General features: G+C 40.5%; 1 protein-coding gene across 6 annotated transcripts in view; it reads left to right on the top strand.

Moving 5' to 3' along the window:
- The window catches only part of LOC103758915 (hook microtubule tethering protein 1), a 170,650-nt gene that overhangs the window by 52,763 nt on the left and 92,819 nt on the right, over positions 1-25,068 (top strand). For 5 of the 6 annotated variants that reach the window (XM_018072118.3, XM_008925172.4, XM_029959661.1 and 2 more), the window contains 2 exons: positions 8,734-8,862; positions 13,549-13,652. In XM_018072118.3, the coding sequence (XP_017927607.2) occupies positions 8,734-8,862; positions 13,549-13,652 (233 nt within the window). The remainder of the gene's footprint in view (positions 1-8,733; positions 8,863-13,548; positions 13,653-25,068) is intronic. The other variant, XM_029959662.1, reaches the window with a different exon arrangement.

Below are 25,068 nucleotides of genomic sequence, written 5' to 3'. Positions count from 1 at the left end.
GTAGAAGATGACTTTTGTTCAAAACCACTCTGAAAGCATTGTGTACTACAGGCATTAGCATTTATCTGCTGTCGTGGAAGCACATGATGACTATCTCTTTGTGGTATTATAAAACCTAGAAAGACATTAACAATTCCGTTAAAATTTCATGTCCTATAGACCTCTTTGGGTATTGGAGCGTACATTCCATTTGGAGGAAAATGCCTGATAAATTTTCACCACAGCCTTCTACTTCAGGGGCTACTTAAGGGATCAAATAATGATTTTTTTTTATAGAATGGTAATATTTTATACCGTGTCTTTTTTGGGTCGAAGATGTTGAGCATTGCAGGGACTGCAGAATAGGTGTTACTGAGCTAGTTGGGATTTACTTTACAGCCCCAGCACTTTGCAACTGTAACTCTTCCCTTAATTCCAGGAATTTGGGGACTGCAGGCTTGATGTTTTCGTGTTCCTGGACACTTTTGAATGTGCTGAAAAGAAGGATCTATATAACTGGGAGACTAGATGTTCTTTTCTAATGCTCTTTCATTTGTAGTACTTATTAATAAATTGATAATACAGAAAACATGTTATTTATAGGAATAGTTATATTCCTGCATGTCCCACTGTCTCCTTCCATATACAAAGCTAATAATGGTACTGTATATCTCACTTTTTACACTTAAATAGGGTCTACTTAGGTTTTGTCTTTTGTCAGAAGTGGTCAGTTTTAATACTTGAAAGTTCTGTTCATTTATTTGCATTTAGGCTGAAAATGGGAGATTGAGTCTGGGGTGAGAGAATTAAATAAGTATTAACTTAATACTGCAGCAGCTGTGAAGGGAATGGTCAATCCATTTGTTCTGCCAGTTTTCTATCTCTTCCAAGGCCTTTGATGCCAGATGCTCTGGAATATATGAGGGATTTCCTTGAAGGCTGAGAGAAAAGGATGATCATTTTTTTTTTTCGGGTCAGATTGTAGCTGCCAGTTCTTCATAAACCTGGATTGCAGCAAGAAGCTTTAAAATACTCTGCAAATAGTAGAGAATAGGTAAAGGGATTCTCTTAAGTGTGAGATACCTTTATCTGTCTTTCTTTGGTCTTTTGCTCTCCCCAGTAAATTACAACACATTACAATTTCAAACAAAATTGAAAGGATGAATCAGAGGATATTTACACTTACATGCTGTCAAAATCCATGGAATTTACAAGTGAAAGTGTTCCAAATATGCTAACATTTTTCTGGCCTCCTCTCATTCCAGTCTGTCCAAGAGCTGTAGCAACTGTAAAGGAGCTGAAACTGGCCCAGTGCAAAGAGGTTTTTGGGTCTCTCCTTCCTCAGAGCTTCAGGCATTATTTTGTAATACATAATTCAGCAGTAAGAAGTTAGAAGGAATTTTTCTCAGAAAAGATACACATTCCAGTGATTTTTATTTTATTTTATACTTTTTCCATCTTGAGGTCACTGAGTCACATGAATAGTTGAGGTTAGAAGGGCCGTCTTGAAATTATCTAGTCCCCTTCCCCCTGCTCAAAGGAGGGTTGACTGCAGCAGGTTGCTCAGGGCTGTGTCCAGTTGAGTTTTGGGTATTTCCAATCATGGAGACTCCAAAATCTGCCTGGGCAGCCTGTTCCAGTGTCTTGACCACTTTTCCCCAATCAAAACATTTTCATTTGGTTTAAGTGCAGTTTCCTGTGTTTCAGGTTGTGTGTCACCAGTTGTGGTGTCACTGGGTGCCTCTGAGAAGAGTCTTGCTGCATCACCTTTGCTCCCTCCCTTCTGCCAGATGTTGACATACACACGGATAAGATCCGCCCCCACCTCCTCCAACCCTTCTCTTTGCTGTCTAGTCTGGGATATTCTTCCTCTTTCCAGTAACTGCTCTTAATAGGCTGAACTTGGGTGGCTCAAGTTTCTTCACAGCGTTTCCTGGGTGACATTTCCTATTCCTCTTCCACTGGGAAAGGGACCATCATTCATTCTGCTTATCATCAGGTTGAGTCCTGCTGGCAGGTGGTTCCTCTCCACTTCTGCCTCCTCTCTGCTGCAAGAAGTGTGCTGTCCTTTCATCTGTCATAGCTTAGACAACTCGTGGTTGAAGTTTAGATCTTTCAAAGAATAATAGTTCAGAAATTTCCTGCTGTCCACTTGTAGAGTTCTGGTCTCAGACTCTGCCTGTCTGGGGAATCACATTTTCTTCTACTCTGGCAACACCAGGGACTTGTGAACTTTCTGGTATGAAAACTAGGAGCTTTTTCTTTGAATTTATATTTTTAAATGTTGTAGAAACTTTGAGCCTGTTGTGATTGTTTAATATTCAAATTTCTGAGATATCATCCTTTTTCTTATTTTTCATACAGTTCTCAAAAAAAGGAAAGAAAAAAAGACATTTCTCAGAATCATGCTGGGTCATTTCTTCTTTTTACCTTCTTTTTACCTTCTTTTCTTCCTCCTCCTGGGCTCGATTTGTTCTTCATCTTCTTTTTTTTTGGCTTCAGCCTCTTGCTGAGATAACTTTTAAAACAGTGCTGTCTGCTTTATGAGTCAGGATTCACAAAACCAGAAGGGCTATTTCAAACAATTTGCTGACTTCCTCCAAGTCAGAGGCAGTTGGACTCCTTAAAATTAATGTTGAAGTAGCTTGAAGTGTATCTTAGAACCAATCTTGATTTTATAATTTCCTGTGATGGAGAGCCCACTTCAGACTTACAGGTTGTTGATTGTTAGTTGCTGTCATGTCTCAAAAAGAATGAATTAATTAAAGAACACACTTTATTTTTCATCTGAAGGTTGACTTCCTCCTCCTGCCTGGCAGACGGAGGGACACGCTTGACCTGCACAAACTGAAATTTTCTGTGTTCCACAAAAATGCTGAGCTGCTTGAGATTTCTCCCCAAAACACTTGGGCAAACTGTCAGACTTCTCAATCCTTGTAATTGCTGGCCTGACTCATTTCTGAACCCTTCACAGTGCATCAGTGTCTTCTCAGTACGGATGTTAGAGCTGGATACTGTGTGAATGTGGTGGGGAAGAAGCTTGGCTGGGAGATTTAAAAGTGTTCTTTCAGTAACTGATAAGGTTATTTTTGGTCTGTCATTTCTTTCAGTTCTGAAAAAGGGCTAATTATTTCTTTGAAGAGGAGTTTTATTATGTGAATTATTAAAAAATATCCTGTAAAAAAAATTCTTTTAGGTAATAATCTGTAATTAATACAAGCTAAAATACCTGTACAATCTTAGTGTACTGTGCCAAACCAAAACATCTCTGAAAGTATATCAGTAGTCCTGTCATTTGCATTGATAATCGTTGTATTTAGAGAAACTCTGAGGAATATTGTGCTCTAAAGTGCCAGAAATGTAAATTATCAGCTTATTGAAATTATTGTTTGCAACAAATAACAAGGTCAGGTAGCTGAGTTTGGATGCAAATACATTGCAACTAGATACTTAGTAAGACATCCAAGTACATGTTGTACACCTTGAGTAAGACATCAAATGTATGTGCCGTGTACCCAGAGGCCTGTCAGCAGTGAGCAGTGAACCGGGCACTGCGGGAGATGTTTGTTCTGCACTGGTTCACTGAAATCCGGGGAAGAAAACTCACTCACGGCCACCATGACGTGTCTAATGATCCAGTGATGCAGAATGCTTCCTTTTCTTTTTCTTTTGACCTTTAACCAGGAAAGCTTGTCATTTATCCATGGAGCAGCTCTCTTTCCTTGGGCCGAGAAGGGAAGCAGCCTGTGTTGAAGTCGGCACCAATGGTCTGCTGCCCAATTTACTGTTCAGCCTAATCAACCAGGACCTGCCTGCACACAGGTTGCTTGATTTTGCCAATATTTAGCAGCTTAATATGTCTGCCTGAACTACTTACACATTAGGTGGAGATGTAGTTCAGCCAAAGGCACTGGCCGTGTGGGACACTGGGATGGAAGGGACCCAAAGTAGATTGCCTCAAGCTCCTGTGGCAGCTCTTGTAGACAGAGATGGATTTTGATCTGAAGAAAGCTAAAGTGGTTTTGTTTAACCAACTGTTTTTCTCACTTTTATGTTACCTAGCCTATAATATCACATTTTGGTTTGATTTTCCTCAGTGCAAATGCTAAAGTCTTTAAGCGCCAACCAGGAAATTTTGTGGAGGGTATTTGCTGATTAAAAAAGCCCCAGATCTCACTGTTTTTACATCCTTTATCTACCATGCATTCAGTCCTAAGAAAAAATTAGTATTATAGTATTATAGTCTGCATCATTATCCTGCTTCCTTTGATCTTAGCACTGTTTTGGCTATTCAGCTGGATTAAAAATTGTAGAAGAGCAGCCATATACATCTCAGTTAAATGTGAGTATTGTATGTAACCGAGAGGGATGTTTGACAATGTGTTGTGTATGAGATAGGATTGGGATGATGTATATTATTTATATTATTTGTAGACTCTTGGCATTGTGAGATTATTATAAAATACAAAAATTGGAGTTTGTCTCCATGCTTTGTAATGAACAAAACATCAAAGGGGAAAATCCCTTACATTGCCTATTACAAGATCCATCTGAATGGGTGGTGCTTCTTTTTACTGAGATCCTCTTTCCTTTGGTGCTTATTTAGCACTGTTTTGTTGAACTAGATAACTTCTTCAGTGCATGTTCTATATCCCTTATTTAACAGGATATCTGTTTTTTGGATGGTCTTTTAAACCAGAAGGCATTTAGCTTGTCCAGTTTGGGGGGCTATGAAATGGGGATGGGATGTACCATCCAGCTGGGTTTCTTTCTGAGGCTGCTGGGATTTCAGAAAGGTATTGATATACCCAAATTCAAGTTTGCTTGTGTCAAGTTAGTGAATAACAGAGACGTCTCCCTTGGATTTTATTCCTTTTGAATTTTTAAGCACTTACGCAGCCAAATATAAGTGCATGTGAAGTGCAGCCCTGTTCTGTGTGATAGATGAAAAGCTGTTTGGGTGAGTGTATCACAGCTCAGTCAGCTGGGCCCCTGCTGGGCTTGGCTTTGTTGTTTTAAAAAGGGCTACATCCTAAAGTACCTCATTCTGTTAAATATTAGTAAGCCAGTACAGTGTATTTTGATCACTAAAGTTGACTGAAGATACATTATCTGCCTTGTGTGTTGTGTTTTGTAAATAGCTGGTTCCTGTGGGAACCACCTAAAAAGGTAGAGGCTCCTTGGTAGCACAGAAATTCTTTAAGCAAAGCTTGATCATAGCAAAATCTAATACAAGTTTTCGAAGAAGGATAAAAGAGGAGGAAGAGATTCAGACAGCTTTTTCCTTTTGTAAACTCACTGCTTTACAGGGGAAAAAAGTAACTGGAAATAGCCTGTCTCGTCCCAAATGAAAGGTTGTGGATTAAGGCATTGCATTAGTGAGACAGCTGCACGAATGTGAAACAGAAAGTCCTCCAGCTTCAGCCATTATGGGTTTGTTTGGTTAGGTCTAATTTTGGAAGTCATTATAGCAAAGGTAAATGACTTGCACAGGAGACTACTGTAAACAAAGGACTCGATACATTTACTTTGGCAGGAGCCTTGAGGAGTTTCGGGCCTTTCAGTGCCTCCTTTATGCAGCCTCCTGCCCTGCTCTCACTGCCCGGCTCTGTGCAGGCAGCTCTCACTTCCCTCCCTTCCCCTCCCACAGCTTCTTTTTCCCCTGACAGGTTGGATTTAGGGGTGGCAGCACCTGCTCTGAATTGCTGGTGTGTAGCTGTACAATACCTTTATGTTTATAGTATCTGTCCCTTGATTTCTAAAGCTGCTGTGTTTTGCTCAAGTAAGAATCTGTTCCCTCCCTCCCAGTCTGGTACTGGAATGCAGTTTCAAACACTTCACTTTTAATTGTGGCTCCTCGCTGGTTACTTTTTGTATGTTTTATCATTTAATAACTTTACATTTACAGATTCTAATACTGATGCTTAGCTGAGTTTTCTAGTTTTTCAGTGAAGATTAAACCATGAGAATTATAGTTCCCTTCCCAGGTCTCTACTCATGTGGTTCAGCGCCCATTCCACATATTTTTTCCCACTTGTGTAAGTGGAGAGGCAAATTCTGTGATGCCAAAAGAGTGGCCAGGCAGATCTTGCTTCTTCCCTTTTACAGAACTCCTTGTGAACACATTGTATGGCTGTAGCAGAGCTTGCATTGATCTCTAAAGCTGGAAGTATGAAGTAGAGGGACAGAGTCAGAATCCTCTCCTTGTGCACCCATTTTCCGGCACCTCTTTTCCACACTCCCTGGCTGTTGTGTGACCCAGGAGACTCCCCTTTGCAATCCCTGTCGTGGGTGACTTCTGACTGCTGGGAAGTGCTTTCAGTCAAGGAATATTTGTTCAGGTGTACTTTGACTCCTCAAACATGTGGGACAAACTCTAGTATTAATTATTTTGTTCAAAATACAAGATGATTATGCTGCATCTTCAAGAAGCCCATCCCTGCACGTTCTCACACACTTCATTGCCATGTGAGATAGCAGTGCTGCTGCTGGTCATTCTGATATAAAACCAGTACCAAAGGAATCTATAGGCTCATTTCTTCTGCTGCTGTAGAAGAGAGGATTATCTTTATCTCTGAAATTGCTCCCTCAATGCTTATTAACTAGAAATACAGTAATTGAGAAGCTGCTAGGAAAAGATTTTGTGTGATAGTAACCCTGATCTCTAAAATGGAGTATAGTAATTAGACACTGAAATGTTTGACTAGTATGACTGATATAAACAAGTCAACCATGGAATGGAGTACCTGGAAAGAGGTTTTATTTCAAGTTAACTTCATCTCATGCTGTATATACATCATGTTGGTGTGCTTTCAGGTCAGGCAACTGATTCTGAAGAAAAAGATGTGGGTTTAGCTGCATGAACTCTTTTGAACTTCCTCCCACCTGCAGGGTCTTTGTATGTCAGGAGAAGCAAACAGCTTTGGTTTACTGGTATTTTTCTCCAATGTCTTAAAAAAAAACCATAAAGATAATACAGAATTCTCTTAAAGAGAAACATCCTGCACTCCGAATTATTGGGAAAAAATGCAAAAGATACACCTTTTGAAAAAGATAGCATGATGTTTTGATTTTACAAGTAATTAATGACGTATAAAATTGATAAAATACAGACATTTTTTCCCATGAGGAGGTCATGTAATGTCATCACATCCTTCTGTATAAACTTAATGGTGAAGTTTGGTTATTGCCCCCAATATTTGAATATAAACCAAAGTCAAGTGCAAAAATTCAGGCTATATAGACTTGTTTTAAATTTCCAGTGTGAGATTCAGCCTGGAATTTCAGGCTCGGTGGTGTGTGACTGTCAATAGAATAGAAATTCTTGGAGAAATGAACTTCATACCATGAAGTGATCCCAAAGTGCTCCATACACTACATTCCTCAGGAAGTAGGCAGAAGGGGAATGTGAATTCTTAAACTGAAGATCCAACATCATTTACAGCGAAGTGTTATGAAAAACTGAATACCTGTGAATTTAATACCATAATCTTTTCATCCAACAGGCAGTATAACTGCATTTCTAGAAGTTCACGCTCATGGGCATTAGTGTATTCCTGATATGTTACCATGTGCTATTCCTCTTAATTAATGTCTGTTGTGGAGGATTGTTGTGTCCTTTCTAAACATCAGAATGTGCTTTAGGTGTAACATTCACAATAGAATTGACCCTGAAAATAGGATTGTATTTTAAAAAGGAGTTCTGCCAAGTCTGCCCAGATGTGTTGAATTTAGTAAACACTACAAATAATGTACTAAAAGCCCTGGCACTGGCAGGGAAATCTCTGGGAGCTCCCACTGAGCTTTTCTCTGCCTCCCACCCCCAAACCTTTAGATAAATAGTGGAGTGTGTGCATTCCCAGGAGCTGTTGGTCTCACTGGCTGGGGTTATCAGCAGCCTGAGAGGAGGCTCTCGGGGGTGTCCTTAAATTCTGATAGTTTAATGAATCTAGATTTGTTCTTCTAAAGTCTGAGCAGCCTCTATCACCGTGATTTAATTATTAGAACGGTCTCTTTTCACAAGACAGAACTGGATGTGTGTTATGGCAGTGGAGGGAAATGCAGGCAGGACCTGCCCCTGGGCTCCCCAGTGACAGGGCTGGGAGGGAGGGGTTGTGTTCCCTGCCTTCTTCGTGCTGCACAAGGCCAGGGAAGGCTCAAAAAGACATTATTTAAGTCTGTGAGGAAATACAGCTGCAACAGGAGGAATTTGCTGCTTAAGCCAGTTTCTTTTTCAGAGTTTCTGTTGCTATAGCCACATTATTCCTAGTAGTAACTGCTGGAAGGGATGGAAATGGAAAAAAAATTGGCCTGTTCCTTGTGCAACAGGTGCAGTGTTCATTTGTGAGCGTGGACTGAGCCGAGTCTCCTTCCCATGCCCAGAGAGTGGCTCAGGCAGCCCAGGCAGCAACTGCCCCAGGAATCTGGGATTTCTGCATTTCATATCTCCTGGAAAGATGCCAAGCAGAATTTAATTGCTTGTGCTGAAATCTTTCTCTGTGGCAAGATAGGACATTGAATGCTTTTGAACTTCTAAATTGCTATGGGACAGCCTGATCCAGCCTGGTTGTGTTTAATGTACAGACAGATAATGAAAGATCCTTCTCCATCCCACTGAGTTCTTTGATGCACTTCTTTGTTTTATGAATCCCAGGCTGACTTGAGGGAGAGGAAGGGAGTTCTTGTAATAACATACACGTTGGTTTTTCTGTTTAGTAAATTGACAGGTGTTTGGTTTTTCTTGTGTCTACCCAGGAAACCACGTCTTGTCTCCTGGAGAGGCCGTTGGAAAAGGTCTAACGCCAGAAGCTGCCAAAGATCTGGGTCTCCCCGAAGGGATTGCAGTGGCAGCATCTCTCATTGATGCACATGCTGGAGGACTAGGTACTCACTCATGTGTTACTATTCTTGGAGATGGGAATGTACTGAATTAACCTTAGAAAGCTGTTTTTCTCACAGCCTGTTTTTATCCAACTGATGCTATTCTTAAAAAAAATAAAGTCATCCCAATAACTGCTAATATTGTATGTCTGTTTATAGAAAGGAGCTATCACTGTTATTTGTCTTTTCAGCTGAATTTCCCAGTTCTTGGGTTTATATTCATACATATCCCAGTAACTTCTGCTAGTTCCACTTTGAATTCCAGAGCCCAAATACCATTCTGTTGGAATGCCAACATGCTAAGAGTTTGCATCTTCTGTTGCTCAAAACTTTGGGGATAGGCAAGAAAAATAAAAAAGTAACATTCTGAAGGAGAGGCCTCATATCTGAGGCTTGTTCACAGTTCGTCTTTCTGTTTAGTTTTAGAAGTGATTCATGCTTCAAGGCTTTAAGGCCTGATGCTTAGACTTTGTTTCTTTTCCAGCATCCTATTCTGATGTGCCCAGTTTCAAGTGTGTTGAAATGTATTTGGTAGGTTCAGTGCCTTCATTTTCTTACTATGTAGTTTAGCCTTATCTTAATGCACTCAATAACAAAGAGATTCAGTGTAACTTTTTCAGCAGGAAATTGAGGTTATTTAGTTTGATTGTTTAGAAAAAAGTACTTACCTCAGGAAGTTACAATGTCATTGAAACAGTATTTTTCAGTGGAAATCTATTGCTCATCAGAGGATTTTTCTCTAGGTTGAACTGAAATATGATTATCTGCTAAAATACCAGTTTTGTTTCAAATATTTTGTGCTGTTTTAAGTCTCATTTGTTCTTCTAGAAGCTGGAGTCTGGAACCTTTAAAATGTTTAAATCGCTTTACTTTGCTTCTGATCACTGTTTCTGATGAGGTTTAGTAATCATGCAGATTGCTTTTCTTACTACCTCAGAGGGATTAGACATAGATCTATGTGCAAAAAGGAGGACTGAGCTTTAGTGTCATAGTTGTAGGTGTGTTGTGCCCCTACTGTTGTGACTGACTTAAAAGTCTGTTTGTGTCAATTATTATCCCAACTGCATAAAAATGTGTTAAACTGTGTGCCTTGGCAGTTCTGTGTTCTTGGAAAAGGGTGTAATAATAAACTGACCTGAAATAATGATCTTGCTGCAAAACTGGGTTGTCACAGAGCACCTGGAAATGTGGCAGTGGAGGGACCGTGTTTAATTGGCATCATGATGTGAGTACTGGATCCAGAGCACAGGAAGTTTCATATGTTGAGATCAGTTAATTGAATTTAAAGAAGAATAGAGAGCAAGTGTCCATTCCTTTTTTTATAGACTTCTGTAAAGAAACTCTAACATTAGAAATGCACAACTACTGACAGCCCTCAGAGAAGGGCTTCAGTGGATTGAGACAGTCTGCTTATGCTAGTCCTGTTTATCCAAATATGTTTTCCCAGATGGCACCACAAACATGAGCAGACTACTGAAATGATTGCCAGGGGAAGGAAAACACAACATCCAGGTTGTTGTTAGAGAGGGAGAGGGGAATCACAGAGGGAAGAGTCAGGAAGGTAGTGGGAGAACCCACGTGGTGATCACAGGATAGCCCAGTACGGTCTGGGACAAGAGGAATATTGAAGATGGAACTCATCCTTCAGTCTGGGAAGGATCATAAATAGGTAGGGAAACTAGTAGAAAAGGCAGTAAAAATGAAAAGATTTTGATAACAGAAGTGACAACAGGAGAAAAAGGAGAACTGTAGAGTGCAAATGTATGTAAAGAGAATAAACAGTGTGGCTGCACATCTGAAATGCTGAATATAAATCCTTCATCCATAGCTGTTGATAACAAGAAATTTAAATATTTTTCAAGTCGAGTTTTACCTGCACTGTGTAGAATACAGAGCTGAAATTCCTGAAAGTAAAGCAGGGAAGCAAAAAGGAGAAGAAAGATAATATAATGAGAAAATGAAACTGTTCTGGTTAAAAGACACCAAGGATGGCAATGCACTAAATCATATTAATCTTTTAATAATGATTAAAAGAACACAGAAGAAAAGAGAGAAGAGATATTTGAAACAGTGAAGTAAAATGTGAAAATATTTGAAATAAATATATCTTGTAGTTGATATAAAACATCTGTTTAGAAAAGGCACTGGTGTATGTTTTAGTTCTTACCCTTCTGTGTTCTGTATTGAAATATTGAGGTTTACAATTTGTTGGAAGGATATGACCTGTAGAGTAGTAGGCATTAGGTTAGTCTGGGGGACAACAACATCCAGTGGGTGTCATTCTTCTTATTCTGCTGGTTGTTTTAAAAATAGTTTCTAACAGCAGAGTAATGAAAAGGGCTCTTTGGTGTCCTGCAGGCTAAACCAGAATGACATGATGGACATCTTGTCTTCAGTATTAATAATTTTTGATGCAGTTCACATCTACTTTTGGCTGGATATAAAGTGCAGTTTTGTTGGGCAAACTTCAGTTCCTGAAGTTTATGAAGGCTTCAAAGTTTTGAGTAAAATAAGGTATGGATAAAGAATTATTTAGTATTTGTGTTTGTGGAGGTCATGTGTGACTCCTGAATTGGTCCATCTGATACCTTTTATGGAAAAGTAAAAATCCAAGAGCTGAGTAGTTATGTCTTACATTTTGATGTACTGTACCAATTTAAAAGTGTACAGATAAAAATGTGAGTATGGGAGGCTAGGCTTTGGGACTGGCCTTATAAAAGTACTGTTTACATTGTACCTTTTCAAAAGACATCAGCATTGTTTCAACAAAAGTAGATAATTTATTATACAGTATCTAAAATACCTTGTCACCGTGGAGCAGATCCAGAAGTGCACATGCTAAACATTGCCTGCTTTCCTAAAAATCTTGCTTATGTTTTGTAGGGTGCACAGATTTCTCGTTCTTAGTGTCTCTTAAGATACTTCAAAAGATGTTGAGTCGCTCTTGGACTATGAAAAATTCCAACTAAGTTAGAGGTGAAAGTGACTTAGCCATTATATTATTTTTAACTAATACAATACCAAAGCTTTCATTGTTATGAGAATGTTCTGGACTCGTTTGCTCTCTGACTTCAATTAATCATGAATAGGAGGACTCTTGCAACTCTAAACACTAGTAAAGCCACCCTGGAAAACTCCAAAAAGGCCCAGAATGCCTATTTTGCAGAATGTATATTTTCTTAGTGATTAAAAAATATCTGAGCATGGAGTCGTTAATTTTGTATTGTTTATGAAAATGCATTTTTGACATGTGTTAACAATTCAGTTTCATAGATTTGGTCCCTCTCAAGTGTGAACAATATTTTTAGCTCCTTTAGAAATTCTAATACAGTGTTGCTTAGTACAGGAAATTGCCTTGTAGACAACTCTATCCAAAATGAACTCATACATGTCATGTTGGAGCAGTGAAAAATGAAGCATATGAGGTAGAAGCCTTACTTTTAGCTTTCTCTTGTTCCTGACTGTCTGCATGACAGCTGTGCTACCACATAATTAAAGGATAAAGGGGCATAAGGACAGATTATGATTCCTATGATTATTGAAGACTGTAAAATTTTAGCCCATTAATTTTCTGATTATTTAGATGATTTCCAACCATGATAATACCAGGATAACCATGGCACTCAAAGTAAGACAAACCCCAAAAGACTGTTGCAGTGGTGACCTAAACAAGAAGGTGTTAATGAAATGTAGGATATGAACCAGCCACAACACTTGGCATCCTTCACAGTGTCCAGCAAGTGCTTTCATGATCCTTCTACAGTGAGGGGAAAGGGGTTTTTTTGGCAGGATTGACAAACTGGTATCCAGACTGAGCATTGCAGATGCAGATGCAATGAGCAGTCTGGTGACCAGTTTGCCAGTTGAAAAGTGATATTCAAGAGGAAAAAAGACAACTAAGAGAATGTCACTTGTTGGGCTGCTGCATTTTTCTGGGTGCAGCACAACTTGGTGCAAGAATGCAGCCTGGGAGAGGAGGAGGAGAGGCCAGGATTCCCACTGTAACCTCCCATGGAGTGAATCAGGCAGGATGTGATGTGTCTGAGGCTTGGCCGTAGGTTTGCCTGGCACCTCTCTGGCATCTCCTGGGTATATTTTCTGCTGCAGCCTGAGTGTTGCTGAGTTTGTCCTCTCTCCTATCCTGTCCTGCACGCAGAGGCTCCTCAAAGCCAAACTCAGTTCCTCTAAGGGAAGGAATAATCTCCCTTTAGATGGTTTGACACGGACAGAAGAGCAGCAACAGTGAAGACAACAAAGCTGGCAGCCTTCCAGTCTCCTGCCAAGTTACCCCTTTCTCCAACTCATCCCCTGACAAAACACATCATCTGGGATGTGCATGATAAACTGTGAACAAATAAACACATCTGCAGCCTGCCATTACAGCAGGGCACTCTTTACTCTGCATGTCAGTGTGCTACCTAAGAGAATATAGTCAGGTTATAGGCAAAATAACACTGAAAAATCATGATGATAAACATGAACACAGAAGAAATCATCTTCTGTCCTTGTATCTGGAATAAAAATTTTATTCTGATGGATAAAATAATTTTCTTTATTGACTAAGTAGACTTTCTTGATTTGTGGCAGTTGTGTCAGATTATTTAGCAATCATTTATGTGCAGAAGAGCTCTATTTGGTGAGGCGTGGCTTGTTCTTCTTTAAAAGAGAATTTTAATTTTATTTTAATAGGAGTAATTGGAGCAGATGTGAAAGGACATAACCTGCCATGTGAGAACCAGCCGATTACATCCCGAGTTGCAATGATCTGTGGAACATCTTCGTGCCACATGGGGGTAGGTTGTGTGTCCTAATTTGTACAGAATATACTAACTTATGTTTTTGAAGGGAAAAGTGACCTTTGTCCTTCTCACCCAGTTTCTTTCCCTTGAATTTTTTCTGGTAACTCTATCTTTTCCTTCAGATATTAATTATAAATTACCGTGCATTTGCTATTAGGCAAGAACTTTAATAGTAGTAGAAATCAATACTGAAAAATGACATGGAAAGTAAAAACCACGATGCCAGAGTGGCTTAAAGAGCAGCCTGAAATCTGAGCCAAAGACTCTGAGCCTGAGTTATCTGTGACAAGCCTGTCACTAATGTGTTGCAGAATAGTGGCTTTGGAGAAGGAGTGCACGTCTTCAGTCACAGCCCTTCTCCCCCACCTCTTCCCTGAATCAATATAAATCCTTCTTCCTCTGAAAATTGCCATGATGTATAGAATTATGATACTTATCATGACTAAAAAGAAGGAAAACCCCCAATAAGCAGTTTTCACGTTGCTAATTTTTCTCAGTGAATTAATACAAAAGCTTTCTCTGAGATTGCAATTAAAATTTAGTGTCTGCTTTTGAAATTTATGCCAGTTTAAAATGTATGAGTCTGAGAGCATTCCATTTAGATAAGTACCCTTTTCTGCCACATTTTTTATTTAAAACTCATTTTGGTCTTAAATTTAGACTGATTATAACTTGGATTTTTCCAAAAGGAGCAAATGGCCCGGGGAGTGCTAGAGGTGTTAGAGAGGACTAACATGCTTCATGGAGAAAGCGGCAGGAGAGACAAAGAAAGGAGGCTGATAATAAAACATCAGGCTTAACAGTAAGTTAAGTTGTCTCTGTAGTGACAGTGTGAATCCATGGTGATCTTGAGCATGAATAAATGGTGATCTTGTCACATGGACTGTCGTTCTGCAAAGCGTTTTAGCACATGATTGAATTTAAAGATGTGAATAATCCCACTATTGTGAAGCAGAGCATTGAACAAGAGCTTAAATCCTGTAGGCAAACTGGAATATATTTAGGCTCCTTCCTAAGCAAAAGTTTCAAACCTCAAACTCCATCACTTTTGACTTGCTCTATCTCTGAAAAATTCCACTGGTACCTCTGTGTCTGTCACAGGGCAGGTGGGGCACCTGCAGGTACTAGCCCTGGGGGAAGGAGTCACCCTTTGAGCCTGCCACTACTTTCATTACTTCCAGGTTTTTTGCTGGAGGTTTCTGCCCTTTCAGTAGAAGCTGTTTGAGTGAACTCTTCCTAACCTGTTTCATATAGCTGAGTTAGTTTAAATTGTTAAAATTAGTTGAGTTAATAGAGACATAATACTGGACTGAAATGAGCTGAGGAGCTCGCAGGCAGTTTCCCCCAAAGGTCTAAGGGCAGCCTTGAGTAGCTGGCAATGGGCCACCTGGCTCCATCTTATTCCTTTAGGACAACCAGCCCTGTAGGAGCACATGTATGTGGTTATTTATTAATTTTTAATATTTGTATATTAGTAAGTTCTAACTAAACCCAGTTCACAAGTATAGATTATTTTGCTTCCCAGACTAGAGCGTGGCACATCAGCATTGACAGTTCCACAGCACTTTTTGTGTGCATACTCCACAACCATGAGAGATGTGGCTCCATTAAATATGCTAATAGAACAAAAGGGACTTGAGAAAGTCCATGTCAGTATTCTGTCATTAAAGCAACCCGAAGTCAAACACAGACTGCACAAGGTAGAACCTTTTAAGGCTCTTAATCACTTCAATGCAAACTTGGGAATAGATGCTTGTGCAGTTTTTGGCTAGATTTAAGTGGATCTTTATTTAAATGTAACTACTCAGCATTTTATAATCATTTCCTTAACTGCCTTCCTTCACTCATCTGCACAGAGGTATAACAATCTGTAACCAGCAGACAATAAGCAAGTTCTAAACTTCTCTGGATTCAATCTGTGAAAGGACTTTGGTTTACTGTTCTTTTATCTATTACCTGCACAGGCTGCATGAAGTGAATGTACAGCACACAGAGCAGTTGTATTTGTGTTTTAATGAGACCTATATGCAGCTGCATTTGGCTGAAATTAGCTGTTCCTTTTTTTAATTAGGGCTATAAAATGAAAGTATATTATACTTGTGTTTTGATAGAAATATATATTTTCTCTCTCTGTGTGCACCAGGGGACCCTCAGGGCAACAGAGATTAATCATCGAGTTTAATTTAATGCAGTGGGAGAGAGACCTGTGTGGTCAGGCGGGCACTAAAAAGTGCCTTTGATGTGCCTCAGGTGCACTGAGCCCCAGTGAACCAGCAACAATAATACCTTTGTGAGATGATCAGAGAGGAGAGAGGGAGAAAATGGCCTGTGTGGAAACTCAAGGCCGTCCTTTGTTGTGGTTCTGGCAAACGAAGGAGCCAACTGTCAGGAGAAATTCAGCAAACAGAAAGCAGGGAGAAAGTATGGCTGGATTTCTTTCAAGGGACCGTAACAGGAAACTGTTCAAAATCATCTGCTATGCCTTTCTTTCCCCCGCCTTCCTCCTTTTTTGTGAGGGCTGTGGTACTACTGTTGGTGTGTGTGTGTTGCTACAGTAGTGCCATTCTCTACACCAAATGCTCCATGAGTCACAGGAGCAGGTATTGCTTGAACACAGCATTTACTTTAAACTTTGAGAGAAACTACTCCTTGACCCAGTTTTCATTACCTCCAGGACTCTAGAGATCTTAAACAAAAGACTTTACTAACCATACCTTTGATATTTTAGAAAGTACAAATGTGGAACCTAATTTTACTCATGGCTATAATAGTTTAATTTGTGGTACAACTACCATTTTTAAGTGAGGATACGCTTTTGGAATTAACCACTGACAGTTTAAGGTAATCACACACACACACACGAAGAATTTTGTGTTTCTTTGAGATACTTGAATAGCTCATGAAAGCAGCAAAATGCATGTTGTAATTAGGTTATTGATCCCAGTCCAGGTCTGAGTTGTTAGTTGTTCAAAATCACTGCCACCTCAGGGCTCATCATTATCCATGAGGAAAAAGAAATGAAAAGATGGTCTTCTGAATATTTTTGGACAGTTATTCATTTTACATGATTCTCTGCTGCCTCCCTTGCCCTAGCAAAAGTTATGGACAGAATTTGCATGTGGAATGGCAAATAAGCTGTCCTTGCACTTGTGAAGGATTGTCCCTTGGTTTGGGGCTGGGATTCATCCCTGCAGGTTTGATCCATGGGTATTCCACTCCAGTGATGGACACTCACAGATGACTTTTCCGAATGGCCTGCTTCCATCATGCTTTGCAGACAGGGTCTCTGGGCTCCAGCACCCACACTTAGCTTTGGAACTTTTTAGCCTTTCCCTGTGTAGCCATAGCGACTGCACAAAATGTGTGAGTAGTTTTTCCCAGCAAAAGAGCAGCAGGTTCGAGGCCCTGAAATAGGAGCTCACATGTCACTCCTAACTCATAGTTTGCAAGGGTCTAAGAGACATGCCCTAACTTCTGGGAATAAGGTAATTGGTTTCCCCAGAAAACTGCCAGTGTCCTAGGGTTTTATGGGATGTTTTAAATGTTTCAAAAATTTTTTTTTTCTTCTGAAACCTTGATGTGATCAGGAGGATTTCAGGCTCAGGTATCTGTATTCCCATATCCCAGCCCTGAACACAGGCGTGTTTGCCCTTTTGCAGATGTGTAAGACCACCAAGAATTGAGTTAACTCTCAGATGCAAGTTAGCAAAAGCTGAAAAGTAACAGGGACAAGCAGTGTGACAGGGGACTTGGACACAGAAATTTTCCAGTATTCCTTGTGGCAAGTAATCTGGCAGTACTGCTGCTTCTGTCAGGTTTTAAACCAAAAGAGGGTTGATTTAGACTAGATCTTAGGAAGAAATGTTTTACAGTGAGAGTGGTGAGGCCCTGGCACAGGTTGCCCAGAGAAGCTGTGGCTGCCCCATCCCTGGCAGTGTCCAAGGCCAGGTTGGATGGGGCCTGGAGCAACCTGGGCTAGTGGAAGGTGTCCCTGCCCATGGCAGGCAGTGGAACGAGTTGGCCCCTTAAAGGTCCCTTCCAACCCAGACTGGGACCTTCATGCAGGACAAGGAGAATGTGCATGCAGAGCTACAGGATCCAGACATATCGAAGAAGAGAAAACTGGGATTTTCTTTTGCAGCACCCCATCTTCTCTTTTGTTTCTATTTTGTGGTGAATCTCAGTTAGAGATCAGTGTTCTGCTTTGTACTTGTCCCAGAACAGTTGTAGCGTCATGAAAATATTTGTTGTTCTTACTCTAAAACCTTTTGTGATTCACAGCTGAAGGAATTAGCAGGAGCATCTTCCAATGGGAACATTGTCTGGCCTATTTTCAGCTTACTGAGGTGGGGGGGCAGTGTCTGAATTTGATGGTATTTTGAGTCCCAAATACAGAAGGTTTGTGCTACTTCCTATCCAGAGTCTCTGATATTTTTTTCTGTCTTCATCTGGGGATGTGGTCTGTGTTCTTCTTTAGTCATTCCTTCTTTATCAGCTCTCAGCACTTCTTTTTGGGGATTATCAGGGAACCTTTTCAAGTTTAGGTGTAGTCTCTTTTGCATCTGTTTTTGTTACTTCTCTAACTCTTGACATTGGGAATGGACTCACCTGGCTTGGTGCACAGTTCTTTTTTCCCCAGGTGATATTGTATATGTGGTTTGAAGTGTATGATTTAGTCATTTTTTAAATTGGAGAGGGACGAGTAATTTATCTTCTATCTTTTTAGATTTACTGTATGTTCTAAAAGACAGAGCAACTACACAAATAGCAAAATGGGCAGATCATTTTGCTGTCCAAGTGTTTACTATTTATAATTTCAGGAAGAATATCCCATACTCTCTTTCACTAAGCCTGACCAGCCTTTGAGTGCTTTTTGCTAAAGGAACTTCAGCCCATTTTGCTTATTCTAAATTTGCTCATTTGATTCTCGTGATGACTGGCAAACACAATAGAGCTTCTTTGCTCCACAATATCCGCCTGAGCTGCCAGCTTTGTTCACACAAATAGAGTGTAAAGCACGTTTCCACCCCCAAAGCATGCACAGTACGTGTCCTTTGCAGTACATCCTGGAGAGGAGACTGCAGAGACATGCTGGCTCAAAGTGTTCTCAGAGCCTGATCTCTAATCTCGGTGGGAGCCAGACCAGCAAGTGCATTCAGTGTATTTTGGCTCTGATACGAGAGTCTCCTCTTCAGAACATGCCACGTTGTTAAAGCAGCAGACTTTGAGTAATCACTGCACAGGGACTCCTCAGCTGCTGGAAATCATCTGTGATGAGAGAAAAGCTTGCAGGGGCTAAGTGGGCTGGTAGTTGCTTTGCCAGCTCCGTTTGATCCAGTGGGATGGCACCGGGCAGGGTGTGTTTGGAGAGCCGGTCGGAGCACTCCAGCCTCGCACGCCTCCCTCCCGCAGGACACGCATCCCTCACACGGAACGTGCAGTCTCCGGGGGGACAGGGCCAGCAGCCCAGGGCAGCACATCCCGGTGCCAACTGGCTGTGACCCAGGGCTTAGCAGAGGCAGCAATTTGTCCTTCTCCTGACCAGGGGAAAGAGGCTGGGTTTGGGAGGGTCAGGCGAGCAGGGAGGGAGGGGGAGGAATGCAGGAGGGAAAAAATAAAAACAAAAGCAAACCTAGTGAAGCTGGGGCAGCCTGGGCATGTTTGTGAAATGATCTGTGTGAGCTTTAGGAAATTGATAAGTGCCTGCCCTCTTGATTTTTTAATATTCTTGTGTTCTGTAAGGCCTGTTCTGCACGTGAGTCACAGAGCCAGTGTCTTTCCAATGGGAGAAATGACTGTCTCAGGAACCTCTCCCTTGCTCTGTCCTCGTTCAGTTGAGTCCTGCTCTCTTCTATATTGCATTTGGCAGCAGTCACAGTGCTGACTTCCCAGCTAATGAAGACGTTTTACATTGAGGGATGGCTGCATGAAATGAAAACCACACTGACTTCATGACTCTTGTTGCAGGTTCTTAGTGTACACAGATTTAGCCTTATGAAGAAAAGGTCACAGAGCCTATTTAGATGCCTTTTCAGCTCATGGCCTTAGAAGGGTTATATATCCATAAAATTGCCACCTTCTTTTACTTGTCCCTCAAAGAACTCCTCCACACCCTTTTTTAAATGAAACTGTCTCCTTCATGTTCTTGCATCCTCAGTTTCAAAAAGAAACAAACACAACTGTAATATCCCCTTTGCTGGCATTAATTTGCCCTTGTATGCTTTGCTTGCTTTGTTTTGTTTTTAAAAGGCAAGAAGTAAAATATTTTTGCTAGCAGGGCATATAAAAGATTGTTGCTTTTCTGACCTCCTTATTATATTAATAAAAGCTAGGAAGACTTCAGTAGTGGTGGGAGATCATGTGCAGGCAGCCTCCAAAACCCAAAGCACTTACTTGCAGAACTAGTAAACCACAAAGCTTAAGATCTTGAAATGTAAATAGGAAGTTGGAGAGTTTACATTAGAGCCAGCAGTGGTGAGTCTGTACAATGTTTATTTCTGCTTGCCTCCCAGCCTTTCCTAAAGCTTGGCAGAGATGAAAGGGAGGCTTTCTCAGCGAGTTATTAAAAGTTTTTGTTATGAGCAAGATTCCTTTGTTCCTGGCCTGACATAATTCAAAGCTCAGGTATGTCTTGGTGACAGGGAGAATGGGACGTTCCTATTTAGTGTGTGCCTGTTCAGAGACATCAAAGATTTGCACCCCAGTGCTCTCCTGGTAATCAACCTGTGCAGGGCAATGTATGTGAAAGCAATTTAATCTCTATTGTACATAAACTAGATAAAGCTTAGTAATGTTCCCAGAAAACTGTACATCCAACTCCCCTTCCCTTTTGTGAACAGATCGTTTGGGTTCAAAGACTCAAAGGATAGATGTGGATGGAGGGAATGCTTTGGAAAATACTCTACTTGGAGACTCCATGAAGGCTGATTTTCCAGAGACGTCTCACTGGCATCAGTGAAAACACTTGCTTTGAAAATTCCAACACACTCTGGTTACCTGCAAACTGCCCCATGTGACACAGAGCCATGGATTAGGGTGTCAGATTTAGGATACTGAGGCTTTAGAATACTTACCCAGAGAAGTTGTGGCTGCCCCATCCCTGGAAGTGTCCAAGGCCAGGGTGGATGGGGCTTGGAGCAACCTAGGATAGTGGAAGGTGTCCCTGCCCATGGCAGGGGGTGGTGATGAGCTTAAATCTCCCTTGCAACCCAAATCATTCCAGAATTCCATGTTTTTATGATTCTTTCTGCAGTGTCTTCTCTTTGGTGGTCTTGGGGTTTTTTGCAACAGTGAAGGGGTAAGACAGTAGGAATGTTCTTCCAGTTTTGTTAGATGGTAGAATGAGGCACTTCATAGTTAAGTATGATTTTAATTATCATTCCTTTAATTGCTACTTTTACAAACTGCCCTATCCAGTGCTTTGGGAGTGTATGACAGCTGGAAATGTTGGCTTGTATGTGTGTATTTCCCTTGTGTTCTGAAGTGACAGCATTTGCACACCACAGACAAGAGTATATTGCACTATATGATAAACAATGTGGAAAACAGAGATCTGTTTTCTGCCTCCTTGAATTTTCTGTTGTTTTTGATACAAACACAATGGATATAAAGCCTTATGTTGGGCTTTTTCCAGGACTGTTAACAGGGCTCTTCTCCTGTTCCTCACTCCCTTCCCTGTGTTTTGCCTTAGAAAGACTGAGAAAGGGAGACTGAGCTTTTCACATACTTATGTTGACACTACTAAGATTTATCTGGTCTGGCTGCTGGAAGTTTTGGGCTGCCTAATTTGGGCCTGTCTGCTTAAAGCAGTGTGGTATTGAAGGTTACCTGTTACCAGATCTAGCCCTTGAGTCTGGCACCTTGCACCTTTGTATCCTAACTGTAACAGCTGAATATTTTAATAGTGTTTGGGGGATTTTGCTGCTTCTGTTGTAGGAAGGAGTTGTATTCTGGATTATGTGATTCTGTGGAAGTTACAAATTTGTCTCCTTCATTAATCTTTACATAACAGCATCATTCTGTTGTAGGGGACAGGACAAAGCAACTAAATTTTGATTTGCTGTCAATATATCAATATTCCCATTTTTGTTCAGGAAAGTCCAGCAGCACGGCGACCTTTCATTGTAACAGAGGATTTTTGGTGTTCCTTTTCTGTATTCTTCAAAGTGATGGTATCAGATCTGACAGGTACAACACTCTTATCAAGTCTGCAGATAACCAAATCTGATCACTCTCTAGACCCAGGAGGATGTATTAGCCTGAAGCCCAAAATCTTGAGCAAACCCAAGTGTATTCCTGGAGTGTTCTGTTCCAAGGAGAGCTGGATAGATTTTTCTCAGATCACAAGCATAGATATGTATAATGAATGACCCTTCCAGATTCTTTGTCTATCTTGGATTTTGGAGTAGGCATGAATTTATTGAACAGCCTGTTTGCTCTCTGTTGTTCTCATGGTGAACAAAAAGGAACCAATATGTACTCCTTTTCTTACAATAACTGTAAAATAATAACTAAAATATAAATGAAATAGGGTATGATAAGGGATTTCTTGGTCATTTGTTGGGTTTCTTCTGGGCCTTGAAACAACTGAATGGAATTTTCAAGGGAATACAGTAATTGTATAAAAACCAAGAATTTTCTGTTAGATTTAAATTTTTCGAATTAGCCATATTTGCAATGAGGAGTGTGAAAATTTGGGTCAAAATCCCAGATATTGTTCAGTGAACTGGTTTGCTGTATGAGTCTGTCAGATTATTGCCTTTCCTTAGTTTACTCACTTGCAATATGAGCACGAAACTGAAGCTGTGCACACAGGCATTTTCTAATGGAAGGGGGGCTATGAGAGTGCTGGGTATTAAGAGCTTCATGGTCCAAGGGGGTATAGATGCAATGGTATTTACTCTTCTTAACAGCACCAGTTCCCCCAGTCAGGCAAATTTCTTCAGTATTTGGGCTTTATGCCTCCCACTGAGACCTTTTCCCCCCCTTCCATTTCCAGTTGTATTCATCATCTCATGAATCAGTAGTTCTTCATCTAAGTTTCTTGTTGCTGTTCCAGCTGTGCATGGGAGAAGATCTTGGATGGGCCAAGTTTCTTTAGGGAGAAACTAAATCTCTCTTCATATAATCATTCTGGAAGCAAAATGGGGGGCAGCATTAAGTGCTGCTTCTCTCCCAGTGTCAGCTGGGAATCACAGTTTGTGCTGAGTTCATTGTTTATAGCTGTGGGTGAAGGCCTGAGGTCCCCTCTCACTGTTTACTCTGTCCTTCGGAGTTGGTCTCAGTAAGTAAGGGCTGAATAAACACTGGGTAAGGTTCTCAGGATTTACCCATTTAGTTATTCAAATGTTTAAAAATATGTTTAAAATAGTGTGTGAACACATATCCCGTACAATGTAAAGCTGCTTCCAAGCTCAGGGGTACTGCAGAAGATTTATTGAACCTGGAGGTGATACTATTGTTGATAGTGGCCTTCACTGATATAGAAGGCACACTTAGCTAATGGTGAAAAAGGAAAATAAATCTCTAAAATGAACTGTATTATGTGATAAATAAATAAGAAAGTCCTTAAGGTACGTGGGAAGGGCATCCAGAGTAGATAAATACACCAGACCTCGTTTGAAAAGAGTTTGGTTCTTAATATTTCCCACTGAGTGAGGTAAGAACTGCAGGTTTTGAAGAATAATTCTCCCTACCAAAATAATAAGTTTAGGGATAATACCTATATGCAACCCCCCCTCGAATTTCCTGTTCCACCTCTGAGATTTCTTTCCCACAGCTTGTATCTTCATCAGCTTTTTGGGAAAAGGTCACTGCTGGAAAGCTCTTCTGGAGACCCCCTGTACTGTGCTGGCCCAGCGTGTCCCACTCTTCCAGAAGAAAGGGCTGGGCTTTCTTTGGACTGCACAGTTCAGATGGGGGTCTTGGTGGGGTTTTCTTAAATATCATTTGGAACAGGGTTTTTTTTTTTTTGTATTTGTGACACAGCTGTTCCATGAGCACAGTTCCCAACCTTCCAGGCTGGGATGAGGTCTCCCTGGTCTCCTAAAATGGGATAGTGCTGCAAGTAGTACCAGAGGTGTGTTTTTTTAGGAACCAGAACTGAAGTTAAAGGGTTGTGAGCTAAAGGAATAATTCTGAGACACTTAAAAAATTCCAATGTTCATTTAAGACTTACATTGATCTGCAAGTTGTCACTATAGTAAATTCATTTTCTAATGCAAAAATTGAGCTTTTTACTGAGACATAGCTAATGTTCATGAAAATGGGATTTGTTTGCAATCTCAGTCACTTTTGAAGACTTGGTTGGTTGAAAGTAAGAACAGAAATTTGCTTGAACTTCATCTCACTGGAGGGTTGGAGGACATTTTGAGGAAGAATTATTGTATGTTTACTGTGTTCCTATGATCTTCCCTAAGCCACCTGTTCCTGCCCACTGTTAACAGGTTAGTGGGCTTCATGGATCTTTGGGTTTTGATTTTATTTTTTAAACTTGAGGAGAGTTAGTTCTTATTGTGATGAGCTTGAAGGGATTTAATTTACCATAGCAGCCAAATTGTAGTGTTATAAAGCACATATTTAAAATGGCCTGCAGTTAGTTGTCTGGGCTGGAAGATTTATAATCTTCACATAAACTGGCATTTTGTGACAGTGAGTATCTATCATTGGAGGAGAAGTAAAAATAAATGGGTGGTGTAAATTGTAGCTCGTTTGAGGCCCTGTATCCCCTGTGAGCTATTGTTCTGAGAGGCACAGAAGGAACTGCTGTGAGTCATGGAGCAGCACTGCTGGAGAAGGGGACACAGCAGCATCTCAGTAAGGACATAAGCAGAAGCCGTGGTGTAACCAGACAACCTCTCAGTCCATTTATCAAAACACTTGTAGTGCCCATTTCAAGGAAGGCGACACAGTAAATATGAGGGAAAAAAAGGTTATTCTGTATATCTGTATCCAGACATTTCACTAAATAAAACAATAAATAAATCAATGCAGGACTGCTGGTGCTTAAGTGCTTAGCAAAAAGCATCTGAATCCATCACAAATGTGGGTGCTTTTTTCCTGGTTTGGATCTTGAAAACAACTTAACAGATTAAAAGGTCTTTTTTTTACCAAGTTATGTAAGAAACCTTGACCTTTGGGAGTACAAAGAAAAGGACGATCTGCTACTGTGTGTCTGTTGTGTACTTTCCCAAGCTGAAACATAAATATGCTTAGTGCTAATGGATTCTGATAAAAAGCAGAAGTAAATGTATGGGAACATTCAAGCTTGGAACAGTCAAAATTCATTGAGTGTAAGGGTTTTGTTTCAAAGCTGAGCATTCAGTCAGGGTCCCTGATAAGACATTGGAAGTTTTTGCATCTCTTATTTAGACAGATGGAAATGGTGGACATTCAATGAGTCTGGAATAAT

Source organism: Manacus vitellinus, unplaced genomic scaffold (assembly GCF_001715985.3).
Source record: "Manacus vitellinus isolate BGI_N305 unplaced genomic scaffold, ASM171598v3 scaffold_21_pilon, whole genome shotgun sequence".
Taxonomy (NCBI): domain Eukaryota; kingdom Metazoa; phylum Chordata; class Aves; order Passeriformes; family Pipridae; genus Manacus; species Manacus vitellinus.
This window is presented reverse-complemented; position numbering and strand designations above follow the sequence as displayed.